Source organism: Geosmithia morbida (assembly GCF_012550715.1).
Source record: "Geosmithia morbida isolate 1262 chromosome Unknown scaffold_2, whole genome shotgun sequence".
NCBI lineage: Eukaryota > Fungi > Ascomycota > Sordariomycetes > Hypocreales > Bionectriaceae > Geosmithia > Geosmithia morbida.
Window position 1 is genome coordinate 1226224 of NW_023336189.1, and position 14572 is coordinate 1240795.

General features: G+C 51.0%; 3 protein-coding genes across 3 annotated transcripts; 1 reads left to right on the top strand and 2 right to left on the bottom strand.

Moving 5' to 3' along the window:
* Positions 1-1948: 1948 nt before the first annotated feature.
* GMORB2_4016 (uncharacterized protein) lies at positions 1949-6816 on the bottom strand (the record flags this gene model as incomplete). The annotated part of the gene is made up of 4 exons (XM_035465992.1): positions 1949-1962; positions 4823-5015; positions 5439-5633; positions 6676-6816. The coding sequence occupies 4 exons, from the start codon at positions 6814-6816 to the stop codon at positions 1949-1951; spliced, it is 543 nt and encodes a 180-aa protein (XP_035323829.1).
* Positions 6817-9094: 2278 nt separating this feature from the next.
* Positions 9095-11367, bottom strand: GMORB2_4017 (uncharacterized protein; the record flags this gene model as incomplete). The annotated part of the gene is made up of 2 exons (XM_035465993.1): positions 9095-9123; positions 11298-11367. The coding sequence occupies 2 exons, from the start codon at positions 11365-11367 to the stop codon at positions 9095-9097; spliced, it is 99 nt and encodes a 32-aa protein (XP_035323830.1).
* A 1020-nt stretch (positions 11368-12387) lies between these two features.
* Positions 12388-12762, top strand: GMORB2_4018 (uncharacterized protein; the record flags this gene model as incomplete). The annotated part of the gene is made up of 1 exon (XM_035465994.1): positions 12388-12762. One exon carries the CDS (start codon positions 12388-12390, stop codon positions 12760-12762), a length of 375 nt encoding a protein of 124 aa, XP_035323831.1.
* Positions 12763-14572: the final 1810 nt, after the last annotated feature.

The window sequence follows — 14572 nt, forward strand, 5'->3', positions numbered from 1 at the left end:
TTTTACTGTTTGACTGTCTTGTGTTATCTTTTTTTCCATCTTTTTATTGCATATCCTTGTCTGGTCGATTCCTCTCTATTAAAGAGAGAAAAGTCGTGCTGTGTTTGTCGAGGCGTACAGACAATTGAAGATTGATTTCGGGTTTGTCGCCTTTTAGTTTTTTATTTTATTTTTCTACTTTTTCTCTGAAAAAAAAAAAATTAAAAATTGGAAATATACAGAGGAAAATTGAAGTATAAAAAAAGTACATGTTGGTTACGTTCACACGCGTGCTGATGGAGATAAATACAGGCTGCTCTAGCCCCTTTAAAGGAAGGGTGGCGGCGGTTGTATCGATCTTTGTTTCTACCTACCTGAGTGAGGATGAGGCCGTAGACATAAAAGCTGGGTTGGTGATGTCTGCATAAGAGGCCTGAGGCTCAGCGGAATTCGGACCGGAATAACCATTATACTGCGTTTGGCGGTTGCTTGTACAAGGTACGAGTAATCTGTACTCACATATTACTACCCATGGTCTTGTTCTCGAAGTGATGAAGTCTCGACGCAGTTTCTCCTGACATGTGTAAAGACTGTGAGATGCAGCTGCGGTCTCTCTTGATATGTAATCTATTGTCTCGAGATTTAGTGCATTTGGGGGGACCGGGGGTTTCTCTGGGGCGTAAATTTCTTCCTTCTTTTTTTCTTCCTCTTAATTTTCTTTTTTTAGAAAAAAAAAAACTAATCCTTTCTTTTGAGTAATAGAGGGTCAACACACACACAGGATCAGTCACATGACGCATACGAGATGCGAGAGTGCAGATCTAGCGTACATTATGTCGACTAGGAGAATGGTACAAGAGAAAAAAAAGGAAGAAGAAAAAAAAAAAACTGTTGATGAAGAGATTGAGACAGAGTGATGATTACTGATTCACATAAACATCAAGGGAGGGTCAGATCTATTCGTGGTTGTACATGCATCATGGTATTATTTAATACCCATGACGAGAGATCTGATGGTGTTGGGGGGTTGGGTTGGGTTGGGCTGGGTTTCAGATATTTGTGATTCAGAGTAAGAATATCCCAACAATGATTGCTGTAGATTTTTTTTTTTTTTTTTTGGCTTGTCCTTGCTCTTTCCGCTTATTATCTGTGTGTGCGTGTTTGTGTGTGCGTGTTTGTGTGTGCTGTTTGTTATCCCATGTCTGTTGTTTGTGTCTTGATTGATTCATTTGCTTGCTTTGCTTGCTTGCTTATCTGCCTTCTCACTTCTCATCAATCTGCCCTCTCACCGTCGGACAATGAGTCTGCTCGGGGTATTGGGGGACGATACATCACTCCGTAGAGGAGAGGTAGGAGAAGCGTTATGGTGATGAAGGCACCGGTGACCGACTTGTACGTGTAATGATGTGTGTGGTGCATCATCATCGCTGACCGCCGCCCTCTTTCTTGACGGAATCAGGGCCGGTGACTGTCGAATATCAGCATCTTGACCAGAGAGAAGGTGACCTGTCTGGCCGCTCAACGGACGGCCCTTGCGGCCTTGCCACTCATGTCGAGTCTCTTCTTATTAATCAATATTTATCTAATTTTATTTGATATCTTCAAATTTCTTTTCCGGGGGGGGGGGGGGGGGTCTGTTTTATTTTTTATCATATTTTTGTTCATCGATCTCGTTTTAGCTTTGGTTTCTATCTCAGGAAACAAAAACATCCTCTTTTTCCTTTGTCCTCCATCTCACCATCTACCTTTCCCTGAAACCCAAGGGTTGGAGAGGGTCCAGACATGCAGCATACAGACGGATCTTGCTAGCGTTATGCGTTGCGTGCCTCGGATGATAAAAGGTGGTCGGTCCTGACATGTGCGGGGGGTCATCCGTAGGAATAGAAATGAAATCGCAGTGTAAAGAGAGAGCACGAGTTCAATGAGAGAATGAATATATATTCCTAGAATAAGATAAAAATAAGAACCTTCAGAAGAAGAAGACTATTAAAAAAGAAGATTAACATGTGATCAAGGAGAGAAGAGAGTGGGAAAGAATAGGTACAAGGAAAGACGAAAGGGCGAAGAAAGAGAAGAAGAAGAAGAAGAGGAGGAGGAGGAGAGAATAAAGAGGGGAAGGAGAATGAAAGGAATCAAGATGAGAACAAGTAGAGGATCGGTGAAAGAGAAGAAAGAGAGATGAGAAGGAAAAGTAGAGAATCGGATAGAAGGAGAGAGAAGAGAATGGGGAGAAGAAAGAAAGGAAAGAAGAAGGAAAGGAAGGAAGGAGAGAGAAGAGGAAAGGAAGGAAGGAAGGAAAGAAAAATAAAAGGAAAAGAGGACAGGAGTAGATACAAGCACAAAAAAGAAAAACCGATCCTCAGACTAAAAGTTGAAAAAGAAAGAAAGAAAGAAAGAAAGAAAAAAAAAAAAGTCAAAATCTCTCGCGAGAATACTCTTCTTCAATGTAAGATCCTGATTCTCCACCAAGGCCACGACTCACGACACCTCACAAGGCATACGCCTCACAAGGCATACGCCTCACAAGGCACACCACACACACACCTCACACTCGGTGAAAACATCACCACCATCTCCCCCCACCCACAAAACCCCAGGAACAGAACCCACACTTCCTCCCCCCTCTCCCCCTTCGGGAAGGACGGGAGAGGCACTCAGAGAGGCCCTGGATTCGGACACTGAGGTCTGTGGCAGTACCCCTCCCAGTGCTGTGTGGGGAGATAGATCGTCTCGCACTTGGTGCTGCTGTCGCAGCCCGGCTTTGGCTCCTCGCTCTGGACGGTACATCCGCACGAGGTCCAGTGCTGAGTGGTGACCCAGACGCACATGTTGGGCATGAAGTGAGGATGTCGGTGCGATATCGATCGGTTGTCAAGGTGAAAGGAAAGAGAGAAAGAAGAAAGAAGAGAGAAGAAGAAGAAGAGAGAAAAGAAAGAAGAGAGAAAAGCAAGAAGAAAAATATGAATGTAAATATAAATAAGTTAACAGGAAAGATATTCAAAAAAGCAATGTTCAAAAAAAAAAATAGAGAGAAGAGGAACGGCTCCGAGATCGGCCGGGTTTATCCAACGAAGGAGAGGGGAAAAGAAGAAGGAAGAGAAGAAGTAGAAGAAGAAGAAGAAGAAGAAGGAGCAGGAGGGTTGAGTCTGGGGTGCTAGAATCCTTCCTGTCAGCGTGTCCACTCAACAAGAACGTCCAAGATGGGGAAGAGAGAAAGAAGAGAAAAGAAAGAGAAGAAAGTCAGCCGCTTTACTATCGGAACATACTTGGGAGAGAGATATAGAGTGAGAGAGAGTGTGTATATATGTATGTGAGACTTAACCCGACCGGGTGGGGGTGGGGGGGAGTTGTTGGAGGTTGGAGGTTGGGGGTGTTGGGTTGCTGTGTCTCTTCCAAACCGAAACAGGTAGTAGAAATGTGAATGCAGGGGGGGGGGGGGAAGGAGACTTGTTCAAGATGAGAGATATCGACAAGTTTTTTTTTCTTTCTTTTTCTTTCTGATATCAAGAAGATGGATGTCAAGATGGAGAGAGAGGGAGGGAGGGGGGAGATAGAATAAAAGGAGCTCTGCAACTATCTCGACTTGTCCTTTTTTTTTCCCTACTTGAAAGCAAAGAAGCTGGCGATGGCTCCCAAAAAAAAAGCACTGACGAGATGCTGATGGGACCCCTTTATATATAGGCAGACTAGGTCTCTAGGTTCCCTGGGTCCGATAGCAGAAGTGAATGGAACTTTGTTCATCACAGTCGTACACATTCACCTATTTTTCCTTTTTCTCTTTTTTTTTTTCATAAAAAAAAATCCCTCCTTCTTCTTTACCTTGTTCACAAGACAGAAGCTGGATGGAGGCGGATTTTCCAGTTCCACCAAAAGGGGGTGGTGCAAGGGGTGTGTGCGGGTGCGTGCGTGCGTGCGTGTGTGTGCGTGTGTGTGTAGGTGTTTGTAAACAGGATCTGTTGGTTGTTTCTTTGTCCTCTTTTCTTTTAAATATTTTTTTTTTTCGTTTTATTTGTCCATGTTTGTCCTCACCTCTACCACTCCATCAAGACCCCGCTGTCGATGACGGCTTTTGGGAGAGGGGGGTGACGAGGGTCCTTGACACCTTATCCACACCCGGGTTCGGTCTTGACGGAACATACATCCTTCTCTCTCTCTCTCTCTCTCTCTCCTCCCCCCTCGGCGTTGAGTAATTTCAGCAAAAGATGATAACACCCGGCGCACACCTAGGTGGGCCTTGGCATCGTTCGTGTTGGTCTCAGTCTTGCTGTTGGTCCTGGTGGTCCTGGTGGTCCTGGTGGTCCTGGTGGTCCTGGTGGTGCTCGAGCGAGCAAGGGGAACGACCCTCGCTCTCTGGCAGTCGCACTCTGGCACTCCGAGCCGGGTCCAGGGTCGGGATGCGTCTACGACGTATGTATGAGCTACTACCAACGTCAGCTCTGTTGCCCCCGTCGTGTGCGTGCGTGCGCGCGCGCTTCGCTGTTGGTTCTGTCTGCGCAGATTCATCTGCATGAGAAAGAGTGGAGGCCCGCCGCTCCCGATATTGCTACAGCGCAGCCCACAGAGCCAGAGAGGAGCAGGGCAGGGCAGACCTTGTCCAAGGCGCTGAGCGCGCGGCCGGTGAGAGGATGCCATCCGGACAGAGGAGGAGAGGAGGAGAGGAGGAGAGACCGAGAGAGAGAGAGGGCATTGGCCGTACCGCGTGTATATTGCCCCCGGGAGCTTGTTGGGCTGCAAGTCATGAGGGGTGGTCAACGTTGAAGCGGCCCATTATTGGGTTGACCGATGGACCAAGTGACCCCCCCACAAAGCCGAACAAGGAGGGGGGCTGACGCGAGGACCTGACGCGCGCCCGGCAAGTTAGAAGGGACGAGGCCGGCGAGGCACGACTGTGTGACGGCAAAAAATACGAGCAGGGACAGGTGGCCATGGGCAGGCACTGGTAGGCACTGGTAGGCACTGGTAGGCACTGGTAGGCACTGGTAGGCACTGGTAGGCACTGGTAGGCACTGGTAGGCAATGGTACGCACGGGAGGGGACTAGAACCGGACGGTACCAGCCCCAGTGGGGGAGTGCGTCAGAGCCGATGCGCAGGAGCCGACGGGTGGTCACGACCAACAAGATGGAGCGTGCTTGATCTTAGATCATTTGCCGACCTACTCGGCACAAGTCGGCGGGAGGGCCACAAGATTCCGGGCCAGCAGACGCGGACCTCTGATCGGCTACGGCGAGAACAGTGGCGCGCGGTCAAGGCCGTCTGCGGCCCGTGCCCCAGTCTTGTTGGTGCAGCGGTGTGTGTGCGCTTCAAGGGAGCAGTGATCCTCTGCCGACCACTAGCGCAGCATGGACTGCACATGTTGGACTGCACATGTTGGACTGCACATGTTGGACTGCACATGTTGGACTGCACAGCTTGAGCTGCTGCAACAGCATGGAGCGTGCCAAGCGGATGAATAAAAGACGGACTTGACGTGTAATTCCAGGTAGCCAGACGCGACGGCAACGGTGCCAAGTACTTGGTCCTCCGGCTGACCTGCGGCACCGTCGTGCTCCTGCACGGTGCCGGTACACAGTCGGTCGTGTCCCTCTCCCTGATCTTGTCCTGGATCCGCACAGTTGCGCTTCTTGGTGTCTCCTGTCTCGGCGACTTGGGGATCCTAGCTAGTCGGCACAGGAGTCACGAAGATGCGCGAGATGCACGAATCCGTCAATCCAACGGATGGATTCGATCCGACGCCGTCTACTGATTTCACCCTCATCACGGCCATGGAGCATCCTGATGGCCCTGGCGTCACCGGCAGAGCCCACCACCCCAAAAATCTACTGTCACCACCACCAAGTAGAGTATGCTTGAAGGCTGCGAGATATTACCGAAAAGCGGCGGTCCCGCGTCTATGTACGTCGGCTGGTGAACCTCTCTGCCCTCTGCGGGTCCCGGGTTCCCGGAGGTTGGGCAGGGCAGAATGTAGCCACGGCGCAGGATCAGGGCGCAGGCAGGGCTCGACGATTCCAGTCAGGAGAGCAGGCACTCAGTATGGCCTGTCCCGAGTCCTCGTCCCAAGAAGGCAACGAGCAAGGATTGCGCGGGCCGCAGGAGACGAGGCCTCGCTGTTGGCGGTAGCCACGTCGATCTGCCGTTAGCTGTGTGCGTGGGACGGCAGGACGGGGCTGCATTGCCATCAGCCAAGCGCCGAGCAGCCAGCACCGAGAGGACCAACAGCAAAGAAGGAAGGCAGCAACAACAGGAGCAGCCATCTGGTCCTTGTCCGGACCTGGCTGCTGCGGGTAATCAAGGCCTTCGAGAGATGGCGCACGGGAGCCCCCGTCCTAGTGCCAGCTATCTCGGTGCATTAGCTCGTCGTGTGCAGACACACTGGTGCCTTGGCCTAGCCGGTCCCCCCTCTTTGGTGTGTGGGTGTATGTGGGTGATGACTAGTGACTAGTGGTGTGGTGGTTTAAGATTTGGGGGGGGGGAGGGAGGAATTCCGTTGGCAGATTTCGACATGAAGACGAAATATATTGTACATGTTATAGAGTCCAGAGAGAAGAAGAGCAGAAGTGCAGAGAGGAAGATGACAAGAAGTCAGCTGTATCTGTCTGTCAGGTGTGAGAGGAGAGGAGAGAGAAGGAGTGACGGATGTGACATCACGACGTAAGCGCCGCCGTGCCATCAGCCTCAAAAGAGATCGTCATACGCACTGTACCGGATCCGTAGGCACTGCGTAGTACGATGCAGTAGCATCGGCGCTTAAAGACCTTAACGTACCTAAGAGGGTGCTGAAAGGCGTCTGATCTAACGCTCTGGTACACCGATGTACAGTGCACAGGGCACCTAGACATGACAGGTATGACAGGGGTGGTGGGGGGGGGGGGGGGGGGGGTAGGTTATTAATGTGCAGTCCAAGGCAGGAACCGTCCATCCGTTCCTTCCCCAGACAGATCAGTGTAATTGCCAACTTGGGCAGGGCCATCTCTACTAGGCAAGCCATCCTTCTCCACTGTCGACCACTGCCACACCCACTGTGGTACTGGATATCGCTACAGATTGCAGGTACCAGTATCGATACCTGTACTGCTCGTACTGCTCGTGTTATTACGGAGTAACTACAGATCACAGATTGCGGTGATGCTGATACTGAATCGTACCTGTACTCATATGCACGAGTACGTACCTGCGATATCATCCCTCTTGAACGCCAACAAGTCAGACTGGACGCCGAATAATTGACCCGGCTACGGGTCGAGTGGTTTTGGTTCGGCCTAGGGTCTCTTGTCTGCCTGAAGATTCCGATCATGTACAGGCACGGTACGCAATAGCGCGCACTCCCGTCTTGACAGGGGAGACAGCCAACAATGGGCGGGAAAGAGCTGGGACTGTCGCTTTTTCTAGAATGCAGCTAACCGATTTTTTTTATTTGAAAAAAAAAAACCATCAGACAAGGGGACGGGAAAGACGAAGGAAGAGAAGAAATAAGAAGAAGAAGGGGAGGACACCAGAGTCGAGAATTATTTTCAGACCCGTTCCCTTTTTTCTTCCAAACTCGAGATAATCGAGATATCATTCTCTCCCGAGTCTCAGCAAGTACCGCTACTTGCATCCATCTACAGGAGACAGGCCAGTATTTATCACCACTACCAGCGGAACGCCGTATATGGTGGTACCGGCGTCTGGTCCAATACTGTACGCGCTTAACCGCCCACCTACCCCCCTCCCCGCCCTCCATCATCATCACATTATATCATCATCGAACCTCTCACTTCTGCCCCACCACGCCTCGCTTCTCCATCGAGCTGTCGACAGACACTCGTACCATCCGTCCCGAGCGACGGACTGTGACGGCCGGAACACAGAGATACCTGGAGACCTCTCGTCTCCTCTCTTCTCTGTCCCTCTTTCCCTGCCAGCGCTTATGTCGGATGCATCCACGGCGGCCGGTAACGATGACCGGTGCATTCTCGTACGGGGTCGTCTCCTGCTCTCGATGTAACCGACGACCGGCTCAGCCGTCGTCCTTCTCCTCCTCTTCATCTCTCGTGTATAGCCGGCAGAGCCGAGGACACTGTCCCCGACCTTGGGGAAGGGAAATGATCCTTGCTCGTCACATCTTCCGCCCCCCTTCCTCGTCCTCGGCCCGCCCTCAACCGCCGCGCTTGCGGCTGTGGCGTATCCCACGCTGCATCATGTTACACTCGCGTCCGCCACGAGGGAGGAGAGACGCCAAGCCAACCGCACAGCCCGCTGAGCTCTTTTCCTCCCTGACGGAGAGAGGGAGAGCAGGCAATAATATGCTCTATGCGGCCCAACAGGCGACCTTGCGGTGACCGGTGACGAGCCGGCAGCGATGCCGTGCAATCTGCATCGCGGGAAGCCCCTTGGCGATGGCTGTTGGTCTCTCTCTCGTCGATTCTTCCTTGCGTGCGTGCGTGCTTGCGTACGTGTGCGTGTGCGTGTGCGTGTGCGGTGGGAGGGGGCCTTGTCGGGTGGCCATGCAATCCCTGCCTCGAGGCGAGGCAACGTGCTGATTCTGCTGGCACCTCGAGCCATGGCGACCCCGGTGTTTTCTCCCTCGTACCTCATACCGACCTTCCAAAGACGGACGAGTCACCAACACAGCCCAAGCCCCCGGTACATTGACGGACAGTCAAGTGATTGAGACCGCGTGCATCCGTGACGCTCTGCATATAGGGTGGGTTGCAGAGTGCCACCGACACTCTGCGTCTGTCCCTGACTGCTGCCCTCCCCCCCCCCCCCCCCCCCCCCCCCCCCCCCCCCCCCCCCCCCCCCCCCCCCCCCCCCCCCCCCCCCCCCCCTCCAATGCCTCTCGTGTATGCCATGACCGCGGAGTATCACATTATTTCCCTCTCGACAAGCTCAGAGCCTTGATTCATGCAGACAGCAAGGGAGAGTCACATGTGGGCACCAGCTCACCCTTTCTCCTGGCCGATGATGCTAGACGGCTAGCTGGTGCTACTTCGGACCCCAGTCACGAGGGCGGACTTGTACGGCTCGGTGGCACTAGTTGCGACGGGGCTGCGCCTCGACCAAAGGTGCGACAGAGTTCTCTAGCGTGCATCGGCTTGCATCATGTCTGGTGATGAGCGCCGTCGGGCTTGTCCGCTAGGCGAGGGTCCTGTCGAGATATGGGACTGTGCACATGCGATATGAGCAGAAGTTCTGTGGAGAAGTGTGTGCGTGTGCGTGTGCGCGTGCGGGCGTGCGGGCGTGCGCGCGCGCGGGTGAGAGAGGCAGCGCGAGGCAAAAGTCAGGCCACGCCCAGCCTAGGCGTGAGAGACTGTTCTTACGAGGTGACACTGTGTGTGTCTCGAGTCTATGTGATGGCCTGCCCTGCAATCTCCTCTCCCCCTTTACCTTGCCACGCACCACTCGACATCATGGTGGAGCAGGGGGGAACCCAGCAGCATGGACCGCTCCGTCCGCTGTCCCCGAGTCCAACCTCCCCTGGACCTAGGATGATGGGAGATATCGCGCTGCCTCTCGGGAACGCCACCTGGAACCGGACAGGTCCATCACCAACACGGCAAGAGGGAAGGCTCTGAACAGGACCGACGAGACGACCCCGAAGGTCGTCCACGCTGTCGGGGAAGGAAAGGGGAGGAGGGGGCGGTACTTGAGGGGGAGTTTGGGGGATCCCACGGCCGTCAGACACGGGCTGCCTGGATCCATCGACTGGACAGGTCAGGACACTGCTGTCCGGACAGGACACACAGCGAGCTGCAGGTTGATTGATTGCTGCTCGCTCTCGAGTGAGTCTGGATGGGGCTCATGAGTCATGGCAATGGCGACAGAAATATGGACTGGCAATGTCTGATCAGAGTGTGGGTAGTGGTGCACACGGGGTTCGGGCAGCACCACTCACCTACAGGAGGTATCGAACCCTGCTCGTACCCGTACAGACAGAGAGAGGTACGTCGAGATTCCGGCATCCCGGTATGGGGTACCAGGTGGTACTACGCAGTCAAGAGTTTATCTGGAGGGTCTCGGTTCAGAGGGGTTCTCGGTTCAATCCGGGGAAAGTGTCGACGTTTTGCGGGGGGGGGGCGTGGCGTGGCGTGGCGTGGCGTGGCATAGAGTGGGTGTGGCGTGAGATGGCATGTCTAGCCGTCCGTGTCTAGCGACTACCCGTGATGCAGAGCGGAAAGAGTCGGCAAGAGGCGACAATGTCTAGGGATGAGATGATGACGACTCTACCCCTCAAGCGGCTCCGAGGTGTAAGGTCTGAATCTGCCGAAGGGTCCGACGAGACGGGGACTACGTACACGTTACTACAGGCACTACCCTGGAGAGTACCAGACGACTACCATGCCCGAGAAGCGGTCAATCAATGTACGTGATTATATGCAAGGCATGAGATGAAGAGAGAAGAGAACGAGAGAGACAGGGAACGAGAGANGATGATGACGACTCTACCCCTCAAGCGGCTCCGAGGTGTAAGGTCTGAATCTGCCGAAGGGTCCGACGAGACGGGGACTACGTACACGTTACTACGGGATATGAGCTGGACGGTCGCAGATATCTACCATGCCCGAGAAGCGGTCAATCAATGTACGTGATTATATGCAAGGCATGAGATGAAGAGAGAAGAGAACGAGAGAGACAGGGAACGAGAGAGAGAGAGAGAGAGGTTGAACGGCATGCCGGACTTGGCGCGGCGACGCGGAGGTGGCTCGGCAGACGGCAACGGAAATTTTTGGTGGAGACGCCAGGGGAAAGGAAAGAAGGAGGGGAAAGAAGAGTCGACGGTACGGACTAGGGGAAACTATAAAGTATCGCAGGGAATTTGAAAATGTATAGGGGAGAGAAGTAGATATTCGATATTAAATAGATAGATAGAATGAAGAAGAAGATGATGTGTGTGTGTGGGGGGGGTTGAGTAGGAGTGGGGTCTCCCGAGATTGATGGCATCCAAGGGTTGAGGGGTTGAGAGAGGGAAAAGATGGGACAGACATGTGACAGTCATGTCTTTTTTTTTTCCCTTTTCTTTTTTTCTTTCCATTTTTCATTTTCTCTACGTGTGCGTATGTGTGTCATCTCTCCATCGGCAGAAGAAAAGAAAAAGAAAGAAAAAAAAAGGGCTAGGCTGGACGGATGAACGGATAGAAAAAGGGTGCCGTCGCATGATGACGAATGGATAAGCAGATCGACAATGCAGTTCTAAGAGGAGGGAGGAAGAGGAGGAGGAGCAGAGGAGGAGGAGCAGAGGAGGAGCAGAGGAGAGGGGGAAGAAGGACTGAGAACTGAGACTGATTCATGGGAGGAGACAAGTCGTACACATAATCATACTGGTAACATTGTAACATACCATGTCTCGTATCGGAAAGTGCCAATCGGTGTGCCGATTGTGCAACTGTGCAATTGTGCAATCTATCCATCTATCCGTGTCATCTGTATCTGCATCTGCCGAGGTGCCGAATTTTTTTATATATATTTTTTTATATATTTTTCAAGTCTCCTTCTCTTTTCTTGTCCAAGGGTTTTCTTTGTGGTTGTTTCCTCTTTTCGTATGTGGGTAATATCTATCTTGTTCAAGATTCTAGCAGCAGAATATTATCACGACAAGTATTCAAGTATTCATTCTTATTACATGCATATATACTCGTAGCTGACATGATTGGCAACACACATGATAGTGTTGTTGTTGTTGTTGTTGTTATTGCTGTTGTATGACATGACCCATATAACGGAGGGAAAAAAAAAAAAAAAAAAGGTCAAGTGACGGTTATTGGAGGGGGGGGGGGGAAGAAAAGGAGGGGAAAAAAAGGGAAGAGGAAAAAAGAAAAGAAAAGAAAAAAGAAAAGAAAAAAGAAGAAGAAAAGGCCCTTGTCGGTCGTGGGAGTCATGGAAAAGGGTCCCGTGAGTGGGCTCGGTTGATGCGGTTGGTGCGGGGAACACTCCTTTTTTTTCTTTTAATTTTTTTTTTTTTAGTTTTTTTTAATCGTCTCTTTTTCTCTTCTTTCGTCATTACTCTGACCATCTGGTCCAGCACATGCCATGTATCATGTATTATATTATTATATATTATATAGAATATAATCACGATTATCACCGCGGGGGGGGGGGGGGGGGTCTTATAAATGAGCCGCATCTCTCTCTCCCTCTCGTCTCTCTCTCTCAGTCTCTCTCGGTCTCTCTCATTCTCATTATTCTATTCCTCCCTCTATACATTACTCATTACAACTCCTCCTCGGACGCTCCTCCTCGGACACCTCTTTCCTTCTGACAGACAGAACAACGTCTCCTGCCCTCCCTTCTCTCTCGGAGTCAGAGACATATATCTACACCACACCACACACCCCCAAATAATACACACGCAATACCACCTTGCCATTCTCTCCCATCTCTCCCATCCTTCCCCCCCCCCCAACACGCACACCCCGCCGGAGACACACACAATGTCCGACCAGAACAACTTCCTCCGTCTCACGCCCGAGAGGCAGCACCGCCGTCCATCCACCTTCCTCACCCTCGCACCGTCCACGTCCTCCTCCTACCCGAGGATGGCCAAGAGCCGCGTCAGCAGCCGAAAGGAGTCCATCGACTCCGAGACCTCCGTCGCCTCTCCCGACTCCGTCACCTCGTCCCCTCCCCCCGTCACCGCGTCGCGACCTGGCCCGTCCGCGGCCGCCATGGCCTCCGCCGCCGCTCACGCCCGTCGCAGGTCGAGCACCGCCACCGACGTCAGGGGTGAGGTCAGGATGCTCAAGCTCGGACCTGTTCACTGGGGAGAGCATCTGGGCGATCACAAGGAGGATTTCTGCGAGATGTAATCCATCTCCCCTTCCTCTCTCCGGAAACCGGAAACCGGAAACCGGAAGGGAAAAAAAAAAAAAAAAAAAGGGCGAGCAATCGAGAATGACAAGCGAGCGAAATTTCTCACCTTTTTTCTTATGCAACCCAATCTTTTCTCCTCTTTTGCCGTCTTTCCTCTTCTCATACCATATTTCCTCTTTTTTTCTGCGTGTGCGTTTAGGAGCGTTATTTTTTTTTTTTTTCCTCTTCTTCACGAGGGTCGGATATATTTGGACACAGATTGCCATAGAATCGAGTAAATAACACAAAAACATGAAATATACATAAATCGAAAAACAAAGAAGAAATGTGTGGGTGCACAATTTTCACATGTAATGCATTATAGAGTATTATTCTTATTATTACTACTTTTGCTTGTACTTGATACCCGACCATCCGTTCCTCCGTTTACCCCGCCGGATGCATCCAGGGCATCCAGGGCATCCAGGGCAGCAGCAGAAAAAGTTTTTTTTTTTTTTTCGTGCCCCTCCGAGAGCGGGGCTTTTGGATCAGTCACTGATGGTAGATCTGATAGTAGGGGTTAGGTTGAAACGTCATTGAAGAAAATATAGTAGAGAGAGAGATGTAAAAAAAAAAAAAGCATCGGACGCATGACCGGAAGAAAAAAAAAAAAAGAAGGGGAAAAAAAAAAAAGAGAAAATCCCTCCTAATGGTCGAAAGAGGGTCCAGATCAACAAGGTCCATTGACAGGGTCCATTGGCAAGGTCCATCAAACAAGGTCCCATCTATTTAAATCCACAAAGTCCGGATCAACGAGAGCCTCAAGTCTCAACCTTCCTTATCAGGTAGGGGGTCCTTGACTCCAACTAGTACTAGCAGTATTAATACTGATAATAACCATGATGATAATAATAATAATACTATTACTACATCTGCACAGTGTCATGATAACATTACTACTGATATTTCTACCCATTCGGTAATACGACTACACGCGGTCCATATTACTACTGCTCATGCTTACAAACAGATGCCCTCCTCTTTTCTCTTCTTCTTTCTTCCTTCTCCCCCCCCCCCCTCTCTCTTCTTACATGCGCATTCACCGCCCCTAGACATCGCCACCGGTCCTTTCACGCCATGTACATCCATCAATACACCATCCCATCATGTGAACGTGCTCAGTAGATTCGTTGCCTTCCTTCTGAGAACAGATTGAGAACAGATTGAGAACAAGACCTCTTCATCACAGCTATGACATCGTACACACCCTTGTTTTGTTGAAATGTCTTTTTTTTCTTGGTTATTGTTATTCGACGAGAGGCAGAAAGAAACGCAGCTGATAAAAAAAAATCAAGTAGTTTGGTTATGACAAAGGGAAAAATATGATAGAAAAAAAGGGAGAAGAAAGAACCATCAGGGACAGAGAAGGACAGGAAGTAGATGAGACACAAGAGATCCCCTGGTCTGAAGTACTAAGAGGTACCAAGTAGTAGTGAGTGGAAATCCAACCAAACCCTCTTCCCTCGTTTCTCTTGTCCAGATGACCTCTCTCATCTCCCATCCACTTCCCCCATCATCATCATCTTCTTCTTCTTCTTCTTCGTTTCGATCAAGGCGCTGCCTCTATTGGCAGTCAATCCTGCCTACAACCCATAGTTGTAGACGACAAAGGAAAAAAAAACCCTTTTTTTCGTCGCGTTTGCTGCCTTTCTTTTTCTCTCCAAACGCCGCATGAACCGTCTCTCTCATAATCATCTCTTTTTTTTTTCCACCTTAGGTATCTCGTTCTCTTTTATATATTCGTTCTTCACCTATAAGGGCGGGCGG